At 51.7% G+C, this 19590-nt stretch overlaps 1 protein-coding gene across 2 annotated transcripts in view; it reads left to right on the forward strand.

Moving 5' to 3' along the window:
* Positions 1 to 12227, forward strand: part of RAB43 (RAB43, member RAS oncogene family) — a 30725-nt gene extending 18498 nt beyond the window's left edge. Inside the window, exons 1-3 of one of the 2 annotated variants that reach the window (XM_058725821.1) lie at positions 6269 to 6526; positions 7430 to 7613; positions 11355 to 12227. In XM_058725821.1, coding sequence (XP_058581804.1) covers positions 6443 to 6526; positions 7430 to 7613; positions 11355 to 11605 — 519 coding nt within the window. In that variant the 5' untranslated portion in view covers positions 6269 to 6442 and the 3' untranslated portion in view covers positions 11606 to 12227. Of the gene's footprint in view, positions 1 to 6268; positions 6527 to 7429; positions 7614 to 11354 lie in introns of those variants that run through there. The other variant, XM_058725820.1, reaches the window with a different exon arrangement.
* Positions 12228 to 19590: the final 7363 nt, after the last annotated feature.

Below are 19590 nucleotides of genomic sequence, written 5' to 3' on the forward strand. Positions count from 1 at the left end.
CAGGGCCTCCCCTGGTTTGGCTTCTCGCACCTCTTCTGGAACACAGAGGGCGTTTGGGCCAAGAGATTGAGCCTCCTCAACTAAAACCTCCTCTGCGATCCCACGGCAGGACCGCGCCGCGCTCAGCAGCCCAGATGTACTTCACAGACATCAGTCAAGAGTGCTTCTTGTCTTAGCCTGGGCTCCCTCTGGAAAACGGCCTGAGACAAGGGCTGGCTCGCAGCTCGTTTGTTTTGGCAACTGGAGAGGGGGAAACAGAGGAGGAAGGACACGTTACAAGGCCGCATCCTCAAGTTGGTCGCTGCCATGGGCAGATAGGGCTTGATCTGGCCGGACATCCCTGCTCCCCATTGGCCAAGGGTTGATCCATAGGGTTGGTGAGGCCTTCTCACATGTGTGTCACGAAGGCATGAAAGCTTGGTGGTTTGTGCAGCACCGCCCCACCCCCACCCCTGGCTAGAATCGGAGAGACTCCCAGGTGGGATGGAAGAGATGTCTAATGTATATTTCCCTGATGCAGACCATCTCCAGTGGCTTCCCATCGCGATAAAAATAAAACCTGCACTTGACGATGGCCCGTAAGATCCCACACGTTCTGGCTTCAGTCTGCCTCTGACCGCGTCTCCTTCCATGTCCCTTTTCACTGCTGTCTGGCCACACTGCCCTTTCTGTATCTCCCAACACGGAGAGCTTTGTCCTTCTGGACACTGTCGCGCTGTTCCCTCTGCCCGAGCACTGTCCCCATGATTGGCTTCTCATCATCAGGCCTCAGCTCGAGTGCCCCCTTCTGTGACCACCCGAGGCGGCCCCTGTCCCAGGGAGTCTCTCCTATTATCTGTATCCTCTTCAGAGTGCTCGTTACCCTTCTCTGCAAGGATCCTGTCTGCATTCCTGTCTCTCCTTTTGCTGCGATGTGAACCCTGTGTTTGTTTTGTTCCCTGCAGTATCTCCAGTTCCTAGAGCAAGGGCTGGCACACGGCAGAAACTCAGCACACGTTAGATGAACAAGTGGTTGGCCCATGCCCACAGCCCAGTAGGTTTTCCTTTGGGCATTTCATGTATTCTACCTTGTACATTAAATCTCCTTTGTGTATATTAAAAACACTAGCCAAAAATTGTAAATAGCTACGCAAATATTGTTAAATGGCTGCATTTATCCAACACCTTCTCTGTGTTAGGCACCGTACACACTGAATCTGTCATGTGGCCCTTACTGGACCTTTTTTTTTTTTTCTTTTTTCTTTCTTTTTTTTTTTTTTTTTTGGAACAGATGAGAAACTGAATTCAGTTGTAGCCCAGAGATAACCGTGCTGGAAAGTGACGGAGTCAGGTCGGTCGGACCCCAAGAGCGCTGACACTGCTCTTTTCTTTCCCTTCCTCTAATGTGGGAGAGGATGAGAATATTGCCAGTCATGGGAAGGACCTACTTTCCAGAAATACCTCCTCCATTGCCACCCAAATTTCACCAATTGGTTGACCCAGATACCTTGACCTGTAGCTATTTTGTTGGTTTTTAATTTAGTTTTTATTTTTATCAGAGTTGTACTTGTGTATGGTTGAAAGAGTCATCTGGTTCAACAAGGGCACGGTACAAAAAGGTCTCCTGATACGGCCACCCGCAGCCTCTGGGGGTAACCCCTTCGAGCTCTTTTCAGTTGATGGGGTTTTTCTATTTATTTTGCTTACATTGCTACCTGCCTCCGCTTCCCCCAGTTACACACGTAGTCTGTTGACTTCTGACTTCAGAAGGTGAGAGTTAACTAACTCTCAGTGCCTCCCCAGCCCCCATCACACACGTACACACTCCACATCCTCCCAGTAGAGTGGTGTGGCAATATTGATTAGATCAACAGTATGTTCCTTTCAGCACTGTTCTCAGAACGTATTCTGAATTTGTTCCTTTCTCCCCACCTTCGCTGTGGTAACCACAGGGTGGTTACCACCCTGGTCCAACCGCTGTCTTTTACCTGGATGATGGCCCTTGCCTCCTAAACTGGTCTCCCCATTTCTGTCCTGGATCTCTTTTGATCTCTTCTCCGGGCAGCAGTCAGAGCGATCCTGTTAGAAAGTAAATCTGATTGGCTCTAAACTCCCATGGCTTCCCACCTTCACTCAGAGTGAAGGCCAAAAGTTCTTGCTGTGGTCTGGAAGCCACTGTGTGATCTGGTCCCGCCTCCCCGCCCCATCATCCCTGATTACTCTCTCCCTTTGTATTCTGTGCCAAACACACCCATCGTCTTGCTTGCTTTGTCTCTGCTTCAGGGCCTTTGCACTTGTTCTCTCTCTCTGAAATACTTCTCTCCCAGACATCTGCACTGGTAGCTAACTTTCTCCAGATCTTTACGAACAATGAGGTCTTGTGTGGTTGTCCTATCTAAATCTCTATTCCTCGCCTTGCCTCATAATTTCTTTCCCTGCTCATTTTTTCCCATCTGATCACTAGCTACCATAATTACTATTTTTATTATTTACTTTATAATTGATAGTATTTATATTATAGATATTTATGTATAAACAAATATATTTTATAATAATTATAAACCCTTATTACTTATGATCTTACTTAGCATTTGTCTCCTGCACTGTAAGCTTGAGGACAGCAAATCGCATCTGTTTGGTTGGCCCCAGTATCTCTAGTATTTTCTTGTTGAAATGGTTGAAGGGGGGCGCCTGGGTGGCTCAGTCGGTTGAGCGTCTGACTTCAGCTCAGGTCATGATCTCACGGTTTGTGAGTTCGAGCTCCGTGTCAGGCTCTTGGCCAACAGCTTGGAGCCTGGAGCCTGCTTCAAGTTCTGTGTCTCCCCCCTCTCTCTGCCCCTCCCTGCTCCTGCTCACACTCTGCTTTCTCTCTCTCTCAAAAATAAATAAACATTGGGGCGCCTGGGTGGCGCAGTCGGTTAAGCGTCCGACTTCAGCCAGGTCACGATCTCGCGGTCCGTGAGTTCGAGCCCCGCGTCGGGCTCTGGGCTGATGGCTCGGAGCCTGGAGCCTGTTTCCGATTCTGTGTCTCCCTCTCTCTCTGCCCCTCCCCCGTTCATGCTCTGTCTCTCTCTGTCCCAAAAATAAATAAAAAACGTTGAAAAAAAAAAAGTAAAAAAACCAAAATTAAAAAAAAAAAAAAGAAAAGAAAAAAAAATAAATAAACATTAAAAAAAAAACTTTTTTTTAAAGAAATTGTTGAAGGAATTGTTCAACTAAGGGTGATGATTATATTACTAAGAGTTGTTCACTGATCTTCCGTTGGCCACGTCCCACTAGTTCTTCCTGGAAGCACTATCATCTTGGTTTTGCTTACGTGTCTGTGTTTTTACCATTAATTCATCTCTGCAAGTAGGGGAGATCCTAACTGGGATAGCTGTCCTCCCCATCTGTCCAACATACCGTAAACCCTGCCTCTCAGTATATGACCTTCCCTCAGTTCTGTCTTCTTGAAGAAATCTCTCTCAGAGCTTTCTTGATTTCTATTTTAGGTTTTTGTTTGTTTGTTTGTTTTTGTGGTGAGAGTACTACTCTATAAGAATTCCATTTTTGAAATGTCCTGAGACTTACTTGAGGCCCAGTGTATGTATATGGTTTATCTTGGTGAATATGCTGGGTCCACTGGAAAAAAAAGGCAAACCGCTGGGGCGGTTCTGCCGTGTTGGGTATGGTGTTCTGGAAATACCAATTTGATCAATAGTGTGGTTTAGATGTTCTTTACCCAACACTGATTTTTTTTTTCTCTGTTTATTCTATCAATTCCTGAGAGAGAGGTATTAAATCTCCAACGATAGTTGTGGATTTGTTTCTCCCTTTAGTTTTATCAGTTTTAACTTCATGGGATTTAAAACTCTGTAATTAGGTAGATACATATGTAGTATCATTATTTTGAGAGGGAGTTGGGGAGTAAGTCTGAGTGGGAGAGGCACAGAGGGGTGAGGGGGAGAGAGAATCCCAAGCAGACTTTACACTCTGTGTGGAGCCCAACATGGGGCTCGATCCCACATTGTGAGATCATGACCTGAGCCGATACCAAGAGATGCTTAACTGATTGAGCCACCCAGGTGCCCCAAAGTGTCTCTTTATCTCTTGCAATTCTTGGTCTGGAAGCCTTTGATATTACTGTAACTGTCATTCATATACTTTCTTACCCTCACTTCTTATATGTATTTTATTATATGTTTCGTTTTTTTTATAGGCTACCTATTTGTGTCTTTATATTTAAGGTGCCTCTCTAGGGGCGCCTGGGTGGCGCAGTCGGTTAAGCGGCCGACTTCAGCCAGGTCACGATCTCGCGGTCCGTGAGTTCGAGCCCCGCGTCGGGCTCTGTGCTGACAGCTCGGAGCCTGGAGCCTGTTTCCGATTCTGTGTCTCCCTCTCTCTCTGCCCCTCCCCCGTTCATGCTCTGTCTCTCTCTGTCCCAAAAAAAAAAAAAAAAAAAAAAAAAAAAAAACAAAAAACGTTAAGGTGCCTCTCGTTGGGCTCTATGCTGACAGCACAGAGCCTGCTTGGGATTCTCTCTCTCCCTCTCTCTCTGCCCCTCCCCTGCTTGCACACCTCCCTCTCTCTCTCAAAATAAATTAAAAAAAATTTTTTTTTTTTTAAATACCAGTTTATTTCCTTATTTCCTCTACTGACTTGCTGTTTCTCTTACTAGTTGATATAGGGCCAATGATAAGTTAGGGCGTCCTTAACTTATAAAGTCTCTTTACAGTTTTGTATCACTTCATATGTTACAACTGGCACTGAACCCTTCTCATTTTTCACTTCACATCTGACACCGCACAAGTGTAGTCACCTTACAACAGGATGATTTCATGTATCTGCTTTCCTTTTTTGTGTCTGCTATTATTGTCCTACTTTTTTATTTCTTACACATTAGAAATCCCACTTTACAGTCCTTATTTATCGTTTTCTGGTCAGTTGTCTTATAAGGAAATTACAAGAAACAATAATTTTTTTAATGTTTATTTATTTTTTAGAGAGACAGAGATAGAGCGTGAACAGGGAGGGACAGAGAGAGAGGGAGACGCAGAATCTGAGGCAGGCTCCAGGCTCCGAACCGTCAGCACAGAGCCTGACGTGGGGCTTGAACCCGTGAACCATGAGATCATGACCTGAGCTGAAGTCGGACACTTAACGGACTAAGCCACCCTGGCGCCCCTAGGCATTTTTCATTGGATATCTAATGCCATATGGATTTTTATGAAACTTTAACCTTAATACCTGTTTTCTTTTCTTTTTTTTTTTTCTTTCTGGAAGCTTTTAGCACTTTCCCCTACCCCATTGTAGAATTCCCACACAGTGTGTTGGGGGGGGGGTGTCTGTTTTCTTCCATTGTGTGTTATGTTCAGTGGGCCCTTTGAACTCTCAGAGGGAGATTTCTTGAAGTCTTTCTTTGATTTCCTCCCCTTGATTTTACTGTTTTTCTTTTTTTTCTCAGTCTTTTTTTTTTTTTTTTTTTTTTTTTAATTTTTTAACGTTTATTTTTGAGAGAGAGACCGAGCATGAGCAGGGGAGGAGCAGAGAGAGAAGGAGACACAGAATCTGAAGCAGGCTCCAGGCTCTGAGGGCTTAGCACAGAGCCCGACACGGGGCTCAAACTCAAACCATGAGATCATGACCTGAGCCAAAGTCCAATGCTCAACGGACTGATCCACCAGGCGCCCCACTGTTCTTTTCCTTCTGAAATGCTTACTATCCCGATATTAGACCTCTTAGGCTGGCTCTACAGTTTTTTCCCTCTTACTCTTCTTATTTCTTCTTATTTCTTTATTTTGGAGGGATTTCTTCAACTTTATCTTCCAGCCCTTAGGTTGTATTTTTCATTGATATATTTTTAATAGTCAAAAGCTCTTTTTTTCCCTGAATACTCCCACAACTTAAAAAAAAATAGTATTCTATTATTGTTTTGTGGATCTTTTCCTATCTCTGAAAATACCGATGTTTGTTTTTGATAAACAAAAATTTGCTTCTGCCTAGCTTTTGTTTCGTCCAGGTCACTTTTTTTTCTGTGTTTGTCCTTTGTCTTTTGTGTCATGCGCTCTCTCTGGGGTATGGGGATGAGTTTCTTGGTCAACTGGATTCCAGATTTGTGTATTGCCAGACTTCATGCTTTTCGCTTCGCCCCCCCTTCCCCCCCCCCCCCCCCCCCATCATGCGTAAGCAAGCAGATACCTGATTTCCTTGGAACCTTTCATAGTTGAGTAAATAGGAGGTCTTGGGACAGGAGGGTCTCATTTGGCATGTTGTGGCTGAGTTTGTTAACTCTTGAACGTCTCTCTGTGGGGCCGAGGGAAGAGGTTGCTCACCTCCATGGTACCAGGGCCTGAAGCCCTGCCCTCAGGAACAGTCTGAGGCCTCTGGGGTTTTTCTCTACCCCGGATGGACTAGGGTGCCTCCCAATACCTTGAGAACTAGATAAAGAGGCCCCCAGAATGCTTGTGCCAGCAAAGGAAAATGGATGGACCCAGAGCGTGGTGGAGACCCAAGGCTCGTGTTCATCTTCAGAGAGCCCCAAGAACCTGTGATCTGTGGAGCAGAGAAGGCAAGTCCTGAGCCCCCAAGAGCCCTGCCATCTGCCTCCTCTGATGCCTGCCTGCAGTCCATCTCTCCCAGTTGCAGAGCTGGTGACCTCCACCCAGAGTGCGCAGCCTCCCAGCCCGGGCACAGTGAAGGTCCAAGGTCTACCCCGGGTTCAGGCCCTCCCCCTGCCCTATCTGAGAATGCCAGACTATTGCTTCTCCAGAAACTAGGGAAGCTCCCGCTACACAGGCACCTCTCATCCATGGCCAGGGTGCAGGAAGGCTTGGCAGTGGGCACTGATGGGTGTTAGTTAAGTGAAAACATGGGCAAGGGAAGACCCCAAGTTCCTTGCCTTTGGCCAAGCTGGGCCAGCAGGTGATAAAGGCCCCGCCAGAGGACTCCATCCACTGCTTCCCCCAGGCCGTCACTGCTACCAGGCATCACCGAGGCAGAAGTAGAGAACCCTAATGCTGGAGGAGCTTTCCACGTGGCTGGGTGTAGCAGTGTGTTTACGGGCCCAGAGAGGGGAAGGCACAGGACATGCACACACAGCCAGCATCATTGCATACCAGAACCAGCTCGCCGGACTGTGAGCTGCTGGAGCTCTTCTGGTTCAGTGTCCCAACAGCAGAGAGCCCAGCCTTAGGGGGAGCCTTGGGCACTCTAGAGAGCAGAGATGAGGGCTCCCCACCTTCCTTTGCATCCTCCTGCCCCCCTCAAAGCTGGGCCACTGAGTTGTCTTGCAAGGGATCAGGGGTCCTCTCTGTCCACCTTCTAGCCCCTCTTGCATGATTCCCGCCAAGGTGTGGGCTGGTGGCCTGCCCAGTGGAACCAGCACTTTGGGCATGGGTCTGTGGGATTGGCCTCCCTATCCCCCGTGCTTGGTCACACCACCAGGTTCACGGGAGGCCCCCTATTTCTTTAGCTGCAGATCTGGGACACAGCTGGCCAGGAGCGATTCCGCACCATCACCCAGAGCTATTACCGCAGTGCCAACGGGGCCATCCTGGCTTACGACATCACCAAGAGGAGCACCTTTCTGTCCGTGCCTCACTGGATCGAGGACGTGAGGAAGTACGCGGGCTCCAACATTGTGCAGCTGCTGATCGGTGAGCTGAGGGGAACAGGGCCAGGGCCAGCAGGGTTTCTCGGGGCCACGGTTCTGTCTCTCCGTCTTAGTGTCTTTCTCCTTTAAAAAAAAAATTGTTTTTAATGTTTATTTATTTTTGAGAGAGAGAGAAACAGAGCACGAATGGGGGAGGGGCAGAAAGAGAGGGAGACACAGAATCGGAAGCAGGCTCCAGGCTCCGAGCTGTCAGCACAGAGCCCGACACGGGGCTCGAACCCACGGACTGTGAGATCATGACCTGAGCCGAAGTTGGACGCTTAACTGACTGAGCCACCCGGGGACCCCTCATCTTTCTTCTTTTTAAACAAAGGGCAGGTGGAGCGCAGAGAGAGGCTGAGCTTGAACGATGATCTTGCAAATTCTGATCCTGCCAATCACTTACAAAGTCATATTCAAAACTGGAATTGGAGGGAGGGAGAAAGGAGCGAACATTTGCTTTTTACATTTTTTTTTTGACCATATCCCCACCATGGTCAGCCCTGGTTAAACCTTCACGTGTGTCTCTGGATTCAGTTCCCATAACCTTGGCTACTGGCTCCTCCTGGTTTGGCAGGGCTAGAGCCGAAGCTCAGAAAAGTGGAGTAACTTGTCCCAGTTCGCGCACCCTATGAGCCTATAAATCCGAAACTGGGGCCCTGCTGGTGGTGCTTTGGTGACATGCTGTCCCCCCACACCGCAGAGCAGCGCTTCTCAAACCTTTGCGCTCCGAAGGTTTGTTAAAGCACAGATGCCAGGCGTCGTGTCTGACTCAGGAGGGCTGGGTGGGGCCCATGAATGTGCATTTCTCACAGGTTCCCAGGTGACGCAGGTGACGTCCATGTTGGCGGCCCAGAGACCCCACACTGAGAACCACTGTTGCAGAGAGATGCTCTTACTTCCATTTTCCCTTTTCCTCCTACATAAACTCCCCAGACCTGGGCTCAAGCGCTTTGGACCATTTCTGTGGTCCCCAGGGTCCTCATTCCAACAGTCAGGCGGATTCTTCTTCCTTTTTTTTTCTTTTTTTTTTTTTGAGAGAGAGAGAGAGAGAGTGAGAGAGCACACGCACATGCACACAACTGGGGAGGGGCAGAGGGAGAGAGAGAATCTTAATTTTCTTAAGTTTATCTACTTATTTATTTAGAGAGAGAGAATCTTAAATTTTATTTTGAGAGAGAGAGAGCACACCACGCACAAGTGGAGGAGGGGCAGAGAGAAAGGGAGAGAGAGAGAATTGCCAGCAGGCTCCGCACTGTCAGCAAAGAGCCCGATGTGGGGCTTGAACCCACAAACCATGAGATCACAACCTGAGCCGAAGTCAAGAGCTGGACGCTTAAGCAACTGAGCCACTCAGGCGCCCCAATTTTGTTCTCGTTTTTTAGAGGCAGATTCTTCTAAGATGAGATTGTACAGATGGGGCTGCACATAGCTCCACCTGGGGAAAGGGCGATGCTTGGTTCCCTGCCTGGCCTCGGATATGGGAGCACTCAGTGGAGCTGGGCTCCCCTGCCAGGAATGGGGTTCTCCTTACCTGGCCTGACACTTCCCTTTTATCCAGAACATTCAAAATAAAACATTCTGGGGCGCCTGGGGGGCTCAGTTGGTTAAGCATCCAACTTTGGCTAAGATCATAATCTCACAGTTCGTGGGTTCAAGCCCCGCCTAGGGCTCTGTGCTGATGGCTCAGAGCCTGGAGCCTGCTTCGGAGTCTGTGGCTCCTTCTCTCTCTGCCCTTCCCCCACTCACATTCTGTGTCTCTGTCTCTCCAAAATGAATAAACGTTAAAAAAAATAAAAAATAAAATAAAACATTCTATCATAGAGCATTTTATACAAGTATAAAAATAGAATAGTGCACTGAACCCCAGATACCCAGTACTCAGCTTCAGCAATGAGCCATTCACGGCCAGTTTCCTCTCTACCCTCATCCCTTCCCCTCCCTTGTCTTACTTTGGAACAAATCCCAACACCAAACTATTTCATTTATCAATATTCCAGCATAAATCTATAAAAGGTACAAACAGTTTAATAAAAAGTACATAACAATACCATTTTCACATCCACAAAATATTGATATTTTCTTCTTCTTCTTATTATTATTATTTAGTTTATTTTTTGAGAGAGAGAACAAGGGAGGGGCAGAGTGAGAGGGAGAGAGAGAGAAGCCCAAAAAGGCTCTGCACTGTCAGCCTGGAGCCCAATGCAGAATTCGAACTCACGAACCACAAGATCATGACCTGAGCCAAAATCAAGAGTCAGATGCTTAATCGACTGAGCCATCTAGGCACCCCCCATATTGATATTTTCTTAATATAATCAAATGGCTGATGAGTGCTCAGATTTATAATTGCTAATAAATATCACATGTACTTGTTTTTTTTCTTTTTGTTGAAATCAGGATCCAAACGAGTTCCACACATTGAAATTAGTTGCTGTAGCATTTAAGGTTACCAAAGACAGTCTTGATTTTTATAGGTGGTTATCTATTTTTTTTTTTTAATTTTTTTTTTTTCAACATTTTTTATTTATTTTTGGGACAGAGAGAGACAGAGCATGAACGGGGGAGGGGCAGAGAGAGAGGGAGACACAGAATCGGAAACAGGCTCCAGGCTCCGAGCCATCAGCCCAGAGCCTGACGCGGGGCTCGAACTCACGGACCGCGAGATCGTGACCTGGCTGAAGTCGGACGCTTAACCGACTGCGCCACCCAGGCGCCCCTATTTTTTTTTTTAATGTTTATTCATTTTTGAGAGACAGAGCATGAGTGGGGGAGGAGCAGAGAGAGAGGGAGACACAGAATCCGAAGCAGGCTCCAGGCTCTGAGCCGTCAGCACAGAGCCTGACGCGGGGCTCGAACTCACGAACTGTGAGATCATGACCTGAGCTGAAGTCGGACACTTAACCAACTGAGCCACCCAGGGGCCCCGCGGTTATCTTTTTTTTGTGTCCTCCCTATAACCACATTACAAAAGTCAACCGCTTAGAGACTTAAAAAAAAATTCTTCTAGAAATTGGGTCAAGGAGCAGTTGACCAGATTATTTAGAACATAATGACACAGCTGACACCTTGCAGGAGCAACCAGAGGTGCGCTCTCAGGTCAGGCGGTAGGCTGTGCTCTTACTATCAGCAAAGCAAAATAATCAAAGTCCCCGTCTTCCAGGCAATGAAAGAATTCCAGATGAGAATAGGAGAGCCTAAATAATAAGCATAACGAAATTGTAGCCAAGGAAACAATTGGCAGTGCGAGACTTCCTTGTTGGCGTCCCCTCGTAGAGAGCGTCTGCCAAGTGCCCGTTGCTTTCAGGTTCACTGTATCATCTGATCCCTCCTGTGCTGAAGGTGGCATCACAGATGGGGAAACCGAGACCCAGGGATGAAGTGACTTCCCCAAGGGTCACGCAGCAGGTGCAAGGGAGCTGAAGTTTCCTGCAGCTCTAAGGTTCTTTCCACCAAAGTTGAGTGCTCCGATGTGTCAGAAAGAAGCCATAAAAGACACCAGCCTCTGGCAAAGATAAAAAAGAGAAACAAAAGGAGGGACTAAAGGCTGGACTAAGAGCCTTAAAATAAAAGAAGGTCTTTTTTCTTCCCCTAAAAAGATGGAGGGCCACACCAGAAGGTATTCACTGGTGGCTGGCCGAGCACGGTGGGCGGCTTGACGTGTCTCGGCTTGGCCCCACCGGGTGGGACAGGGCGGGCTGGCAACCGTGGGCCTCACCAAGCTGCACCTGGCCTTTCCCTACAGGGAACAAGTCGGACCTCGGCGAGCTCCGGGAGGTCCCGCTGGCCGAGGCACAGAGCCTGGCAGAGCACTATGACATCCTGTGTGCCATCGAGACGTCGGCCAAGGACTCGAGCAACGTGGAGGAGGCCTTCGTGAGGGTGGCCACGGAGCTGGTCATGCGGCACGGCGGCCCTCTGCTCAGTGAGAAGGGCACCGACCACATCCAGCTGGATAGCAAGGTCGTCGGAGAGAGCTGGGGCTGCGGCTGCTGACCGGGGTGCAGGGCAGGCAGGCAGGGGCCTCCCCACCTTCTCTCTCTGGCCTGCCAGGCCCACCCCTCCAGAGCTGGCCCTCCACGGTGCCAGCGATCCTAGAGCAGCTGGATAAAGCCCTGGAATTCTCCATTCCGTGGCCTGGGTGCTTGATGGGAAAGCTACCCTGGATGAAAGAAGCAGCGGGATACCTTCTGAGGGAGACCTGTTGGCCTGTGGGGCGTGGGGCCCCACCTGCCAGCCAGTGGCCGTCCCCTCTGTGTTCTTCACAGTCCAGGACTGGCCCAGGCCTGCCGGTGTGGATCCCAGCAGGAGAGGGGCCGGGATGTGCCTCCCTTGCTGCACATGTACTGGGTCTGACCATTTCACACCTTGAGTCTTGCTGCAGCTCAGGCGGCAGGGGTGTGTGGCTGGTGCCTTGGGTTCTTTCAGGTCACTCCAGGGCCTCTGTACCGAGTGAGAGCAACCCGCCCAGCAGACTCGGTTCCTGAGCACAGCCCCAGGGAAGCCCCAGCTCCTTCCAGGCCGGGAACTTCCTTCCTTCCTTCACTGCCAGCTCGAAGCTCACAGACAGCTTGGGGCTTGGCCTGCTGCCTTAGCAAGACCTCTCAAGTTTTCTGGTTTTCCGTGTAGCTTCTTGTTTTCGTCGGCACAAGTATGGGGTCATGGCCCACAGCCCAGCGGGGACCGTCTGCTGGCCTGGGGCCCAAAGTGTGGCCACTCAGGTTGCAAAACCAGCTGATTCCTTCAGCACCGACTCTCAGAACTTGGGGGTTGGGGGAATGAGGTGGGAATGTGGACACTTAAGGGAAAAGTAAACGCTTGCATCCCTGAGGCTACGGTCTGAGAGGGACCCTCAGGGCACTTAGTCTTAGCTGTGCAGAAGCCCTTCCTGCCACGTTCAGAGCGACAGCTCCCTAACTGCTTCCAGTCTAGCTTCTGGTTTCTCAAACCAAAAAGGCGATGCCCCGGCAGTCCTGGGTCTGGCTCTCTTATCCTGGGCCTTACCAGCCTCAACGTGTGCAGGGTGCTGAGGTTAGAAGGCGGGTGGGGGCTGGGATCACTGGGGCTGCACTCTGCGGGTAGCTCAGAGGGTCACAGGGATTGAGCTGGGGGAGGCGGGTGATCTCCCCGTACTACCCGGACCCCCCATGTCAGCCCAGTCTAGCCCCTTAGGCCCCCTCAGTGGAGGGCCCCGGGAAATAAACTGCCGTCAGAGCCGTGGGGAAGGTCACATCGTGGAGGTGCAGCCCAGAGCCTTGTGGGGCCCAGGCGGTGCTCCAGCCGACTTCCCTTGCCTTCCACTTCCTGCACTTTCGTCTGCACCGTCCCACCCCTTCTCGTAGGCAGGCCTGACCGCAGAGTGAGAAGCCAGACCCACGGCATTCTGTGGGCTTGGGCATGGAAGGCTTCCCTGGCTGAGACCGAGACCAGCAGGGCTGATGACTCCGTTTCAGGCAGGCATGTCTGAGCCCGGTTCTGGAAGGGAAGGATGTTGGCCTGGTTGGGCCAAGAGCTGCTGAGCAGGGTCCTGTGCTGAGGGCAGCCGGCCCACTGGTGGCCGTGGTGGGGTGGGAGCTGGGAGCAAGAAGGCCACTTGGCTTCCTTCCTCAGTGGCCTTGTCAGTGAGATGGGGTGAGCGGGGCCTGGGGCCCAGCTGCTGGCAGGGAGAGCTGGTGTCTGCCAGGCCCCTCCATTGCAGTGCCTGGGCTCTACCTCCAAAGTAGAAAGTGCCTGTCACTGAGACACATTCAGACCATGGCCTCTAAGGGCTGATCTTGGGGCAGAGCTAAGCCGTCTACCAGGGCCCAAGCTGGAAGAGCGATCTCATGAAGCCTGACCTTCCAGAGGCCTGCTGCTTTGGGGGGCGGTGGCGGGAACACGGGGGATCTTCGAGCACGGGTCTGGGCCTGCACCCCCATCGTTGACTTGCAGCCACAGTTCCAGCTGAGCACAGGTGCAGGCCCTTGCCGTTGTTACCTGCTGCACCTTCTCTGCCTCAGGGCTGGGATGGCTTTGGCAAGGTGGGGAGACCTTTCATTTCCTCTCTATGAGCCATCTCCCTCCTCCTTCAGACCCCTGGGATGGAGACCTGAAACTTTGCAAGGGCCTGGCTGAGAGGGGGCAGGGAGCAGCTGGCCCAGCCTGGACCGGGGAGGTTTCCTCACTGGCAGCCTCTTGGCTCACCCAGCAACAACCCCCAGCACGATTCTCTTCTCCCTTCAGAGTCCCAAGGTGTCTGAAACGTGGGCTGATTGGTCTCTGGCCATCCCTCCTTCAGGCACCACAGCCAATAGGGTCTAGCCAGGACCCTCCCTCTCCCCTCCCCACCACAGTGCTGGGATCCCGCCTCCATACTCCCTCCCCCCCCCCACCCCCCCCTGCTCTGGATGGGCCCCAGGATCCCCTGGACATCTCATGGACCTCTTTGGCTCCTGGGCCTCTAGCCTGTGCAGCCCAAGCCGCCCTCGTGCTGCAGTCAGAGTGGCATTTGTAGAAGGTCACAACTGATGCTGCTGCCCCCTCCCCATTCCAGGGTGCCTGGGGCCCTTGGGATATGGCCCATACTCAATCTAGGTGTCCAAGGCCTCCACAGCTGCGCCCTGGCTTCTCCCAGCACCTTGTCCCCCAGGAGCACCCTTTATGCAGGCCGCGCCCTTCCTGCCCTCCCCCACCCCCACTTACCCAGCCTTTTTATCTGTGTCATTCAGAGTCCCACAAATGACCTAGCTGGACACCTCTGAGCACTGGCCCCACCCCAAGCTAGTCCTTAGCCCATAGTACCCTCTGGTGAGATTGAGTTCCTTCTCCCCCTCTTCCTGGGCAGAAGCCATTTCCTGCAGCCTCGAACAGAGACCATTTCCGGGTTTCAGTCACAGGCGCAAATGCTAGTGCTCAGGGCCCCACGCTGGTGGGCTGCCTGTAGTGAGGCATCAGGCAGGAGCCTCACTACCTCCTGGGCCTCAGTCTTCTGTCACGTGGGGACCCGGATTTGGGTAAGAGAAAACGGGGAAGTTGTGTGAGACAACACAACCCACCTTTGTTTCCTCCTGCAACAGCCCAGGCCTTCTGGGGCTGAAGGGAAACAGCTTTATCTCTCCCTCTGTTTATAAATTACCCAGTAGCAGGAGCCGGTGAGGTCAGAGGCCAGGGTTTAGGAGAGGAGGCAGGGATCAGAGGGCCAGGAAGTATCCTGGCCGCCACCAGGTCCCCAGGGACAGGGCAGTCTGTGGCCTGGGTGGGGCTAATGGGGCGTGGGCTGAAGAAGGAGAAGGCTGGTGTTTTCTACTCCCGGGAGGAGGAGCAGGGCTGCCCAGAGGGTCCCTGTCCTTCCAGAAAAGGGCTTCAAGGACACAGACCCCGGCAGGCAGCCATGGAGCTAGAGGAAGCTCCTAATTCATATTGAATTCAGTTACTCTTCCCCAGGAGGGCTGCCACGGGTGGGGGCCTCAAGGACCCTCTGAGCCCTGCTGGACTGGACTGTTGGGCTGCAGGGAGGGCCTCAGCATTGCAATAAGGCAATGCCATTTTGCATTTGGGAATTTTTCATGTTACCTATTTATGATACATAAATCTTTATAGCAAATCTATTTTTTAAAACATGGGAAAGTTGCCTTTATGGAAACTTAGCAGAGCCAGAGTCTACACATTCCTAAACCATTAAACAGATTTCTGCAAAGAGTCAATGGCGCCCAAGACTGCTTCTCTCACCTTTGAGCCCAGAGCTGGCCCAGGTGGCCACATCTCTACAGATGGTCCCACCTGCCCAGCTGGTTTCCCCGACTAGTCTTCAGGCCCAGAGTGGACGGGTGGGTCTGCACTTCTCACCGCCCATCTGTTGCCTGGAGCCCTGTTAAGACGTCTCTGCCCCAGGCCAATGTGGGATCCTTTGGCAGAGGAGCAGTCAGTGCCCAAGGGGCAGGAAAGAGCTTGGGTTCGGTCCTCACTCAGCCAGGGAGACCATGGGCAAGTCACTGAACGACTCCTGGGCCTCTGGTTCCTTCAGCTCGATTTGAGTTGGGGAGGCAGGTTGAGGAGTACGGTTGGGCGATGCCCGGGGGAACCAGGCCTCTCCCACACCTACAACCCTGTGGGGGAGGTGTTACCATCCCCGTGCTTTGCAGATAAGCCAGTGGACTCAGTGGTTGGGAGTGTCTTGCCCGAGTCTTGCAGCTGTAACAAGTTAGACCTTGTATTCCAAGTCAGGAGAGGCCCTACAAGGGCCAGGACTGGTCTTGCTCACTGCTGCTATGTTCCCAGGGCAGAGAATGGTTCTGGGTGCATAGTAGGTGCTCAAAAAACTGCCAAGTGCCTGAATGGGGCCCCTGCCACCAGGAACCATAGCCCGCCGAGACCATCTGGGATCTGTCCCCGGTCATTCTCAGAAGGGGGCCTATGCTGACACAGGGGCCAGATGACGATAGCGTGACTGTGCACGGTGGCCAGGTAGTAACAGTACCCGGTCTGGCAGCCCGGCTCTGAGACACGCTGACAACATGGGGGTCAGACCAACCTCCATTCCAATCCCAGGTCCGGTATGACTAGTGTGACCATAGGCAAGTCATTTCTCCACCCAGCCTCAGCTTCCTCAGATGTGGGACACGAATTCCTGTCCTGCCTGCATCCTGGGAAGCCACCAGGAGATCCCAGCTGGGTGGGACTTTGGAAACTGAAGGACAGGAGCAGTGACACTCTGACTCTGTCCCAGAGGTTTGAAACCTGTGAATTCCACGGACTGAATGACGGAGGCGGGCCTGGAGCCCTGGGCGTTCCAGAGGGGCCACACTGCAGTCTCTTCTGTGACCTTTTCCAGGGAGAGATACCTGTTGTTTGAATTTCCTGGTGTCCTTGAATGCAGGGCGGCCCCAAGCCTGCATGTGGCCCTTGGAAGAAAAACCCCTAACTGGGTGGTCTGAGCCGGGCCACCACGTGGCCCCCAGAAGCTGTGCTGAGGGCCCTCTCTTGCCTCTGCCCGCACCAAGGGACTGCCAGACCCTGGGACAACGTCTTGGACTTGGAAACGGAGAGTGAGGCCAGGGGCCTGAGGGACTCACTCAAAGCCCCCAGTAAGTTGGCTCCTGAGCCCCTGTCCCAGACCAAGCTGGGGCTGGGTCCTAGGTCCCAGAGCGGAGTCTGGTCCCGGTGCCCCCCCCGGGGGCCCCCAAAGCCCCAACCCCGACCACACATTCAGCCAGGGGCTCAGCTGAGGAGGGACTGCGCCACCCTTCCTTTGGGAAAGCCAGGACGCAGGGTGCCCTCACCCAAGTCACATCCCCTCTCCTCGTCCTCTGTCCCTTTCCCCACACGGCCACTCCCCACCCCAGCCAGTCTCTGCCCAGCTTCTGCCTGACCTGGCTCCTGCCTCCCGTCTCCACACACCTTCCTAAAGCAGGCCACGCACTGACCGACCGGGTTGCCCCCTTGCTTGGTCCTGACACTCACTCCCAGCTACTCCTAGGAGCCCTCTAGAACGTGGGGAACCCCCTCCCACACACACAGCCCCAGAGAGGGCTGTACCCCATCGCTGCCGTTGGTTCCCCACCCTGGAAAGAAAAGACCCAGCCCGGATGGCAGGCTGGGTTCCCACTCGCGCCTCCTGGACATCCGTGGTGTGCCTTCACGCGGGCCAGCCCGGGGGTGTGGCAAGGATGGCTCTGCCCGCCCACCTCGGCCCTGGACAGAGCCCGGACCGTCCCAGCCCTCCCCCACGTGGGCTGTGTGCTTCGGGACTCTGTCCCCTGCAGCGGTTCTGAACCTCGCGTCCTGCTGCAGCCATGGCCTCAGTACGATTCCTGGGGAGCCAGCCGCAGACGTGGGGGTTGCCGGTTCAAAGCTGCTTCCTCACCAGCACAGTGATGACGGTGTCCACCAGGGAGCTGGAAGCCCCGTGTGCAGGGTTGAGGGGACATCAGGAGGTGCGGACCCGGCAAAGGAGGCCAGGAGACAGAGAGGGTGGTCAGGGGGCTGGTGAGTTAGCTCCCGGCCAACATGCTCCAACCTTATGCCCAACGTGTGGTCCATGGGCCGCCAGCCCGGCGTCATCCGGGAGCCAGTTAGAAACACGGGATCTCAGTGTCCACAGCAGAGCTCCTGAGTCAGAACCTAGATTGCAGTAAGTTCCCCAAGGGATCTGCATGCAAGTTACAGTTTGAGGAACCCTGGTCTGCACCGCCTGCCTACCCCACTCATGTGTCCCCTGGGCAGGTCTTCGTGCCTCAGAAGTTTTTAGTTTCTTCCTAAAAAAGAAGAGCCGAAGGTTCTTGCCCGTTTACCCCTGAAGAGTGTTTTCTGTCCTCTGCACAGAGGCAAAGGACATCAGAGGCAAAGGGCTGGTGGCAGGGTCTGATTCTGATGGCCAGATCACCTGACACCCAGCACTCTTCCATCATACTCCAACCCCCTCTGGCAACATTTGAGCTCGTGCCTGATGCGGGTTCTGGGTCTTGTCTGGATCTGTGACCCCTTTAAGCTGTAGACCTTCCAGTTGGAAAACATACGGATTCACAAGAGAATTCACATAGAATTTGAGGCCTTGCCTCAAATGCACATCCAGTGAACAGCAGAGATGAGATGCGAGGCCTCGATGTGGTGCTGTAGGGTCGTGCCTTGACCCCCCTGAAATCCTGGGGGGACCCCTTGGGTTTCGTCGGGTGGGACTGTGGCTGCAGTGACAGTGCCGTGTACTCAGGTTTAGATTCGACAAAAGGGACTCAATTCTAAGTGGACAGGTCTGAAAAGAACAGAAAACTTACAGGGATCTATCTCAAGGAACACATCTTTTTCTTTTTTAAGTTTACTTATTTACTTTGAGAGCAAGAGAGAGAGAGTTTGGGCACATGTAAGCAGGGGAGGGGCAGAGAGAGAGAATCCCAAGAAGGCTCCGTGCTGTCGGCACAGAACCCGATGTGGGGCTCGATCTCATGAGCCATGAGATCATGACCTGAGCCAAAATCAAGAGTCAGATGCTTAACTGACTGAGCCACCCGGGCGCCCCTCGAGGAATGATTCTTAAAAACAATAAAACCTCTACGCACAGGAATATCCATGATAGCCTTATTCCCATACCAGGGGGACCCAGGAGGTAGCCATCCCTCGCTGCAGAGTATTTTAGACAGTATGTTGGAACGCTGGAAATGTAGGACCATCTCTCAGTGAAGGGCTGGGGAGCTTGGGTCTTCCTTCTGCCTTTCTACACTCTCCAGTCTTCCATAATCAATATCTACTATCTTTGTAATAGAAAGGCATAATATATATACTTCAGAAGAGTCAGGAAAACAATGTAACGTTCAAAAATATGATGCAATAGTCAGCAAATGATTCAGAGTACCCAAGTAAAGAAGTGTTCTGACTGATGTAAACAAGAAAGTCTGGACATGAAAATGTTAACAGCGATTGTGTTAAAATAGAGCTATGAAGAACTTCCTCCTTCTTTTCTTTCTTTTATAAATCTTTAAAAATGGAACTATCTTTTATATATATATATATATATATATATATATATATATAAAACGTGTTTTATATGTATCCTATTGATACATATTACATAAGTGTGTGTAACTATATACCTATATCTAGCTATAGACACAGGTACATATGGGTACATGCTCATATGGGAAATAAGTAATAAATCTGATGAGAGGGGTGCCTGGGTGGCTCAGTCAGTTGAGCGTCCGACTTGAGCTCAGGTCATGATCTCCTGGTTCGTGGGTTTGAGCCTCGCGTCGGGCTCTGTGCTGACAGCTCAGAGCCTGGAGCTTGCTTCGGATTCTGTGTCTCCCTCTCTCTCTGCCCCTCCCCCGCTCACACTCCATCTCTCTCTCCCTCTCAAAAGTAAAGAAACATTAAATTTTTTTTAATTCTTTTGTTTCATTTCTGAATAAGAGTCACATCACAATTGCAACAGGGGAGCATGGAGCCTCCTGGGGGTTCAGTGGGGCGACGCCGCGGCCCCTCCTCGGTGGTCCCAGTGCAGGCCATGGGGGGAG

This window comes from Neofelis nebulosa, chromosome 4 (assembly GCF_028018385.1).
Source record: "Neofelis nebulosa isolate mNeoNeb1 chromosome 4, mNeoNeb1.pri, whole genome shotgun sequence".
NCBI lineage: Eukaryota > Metazoa > Chordata > Mammalia > Carnivora > Felidae > Neofelis > Neofelis nebulosa.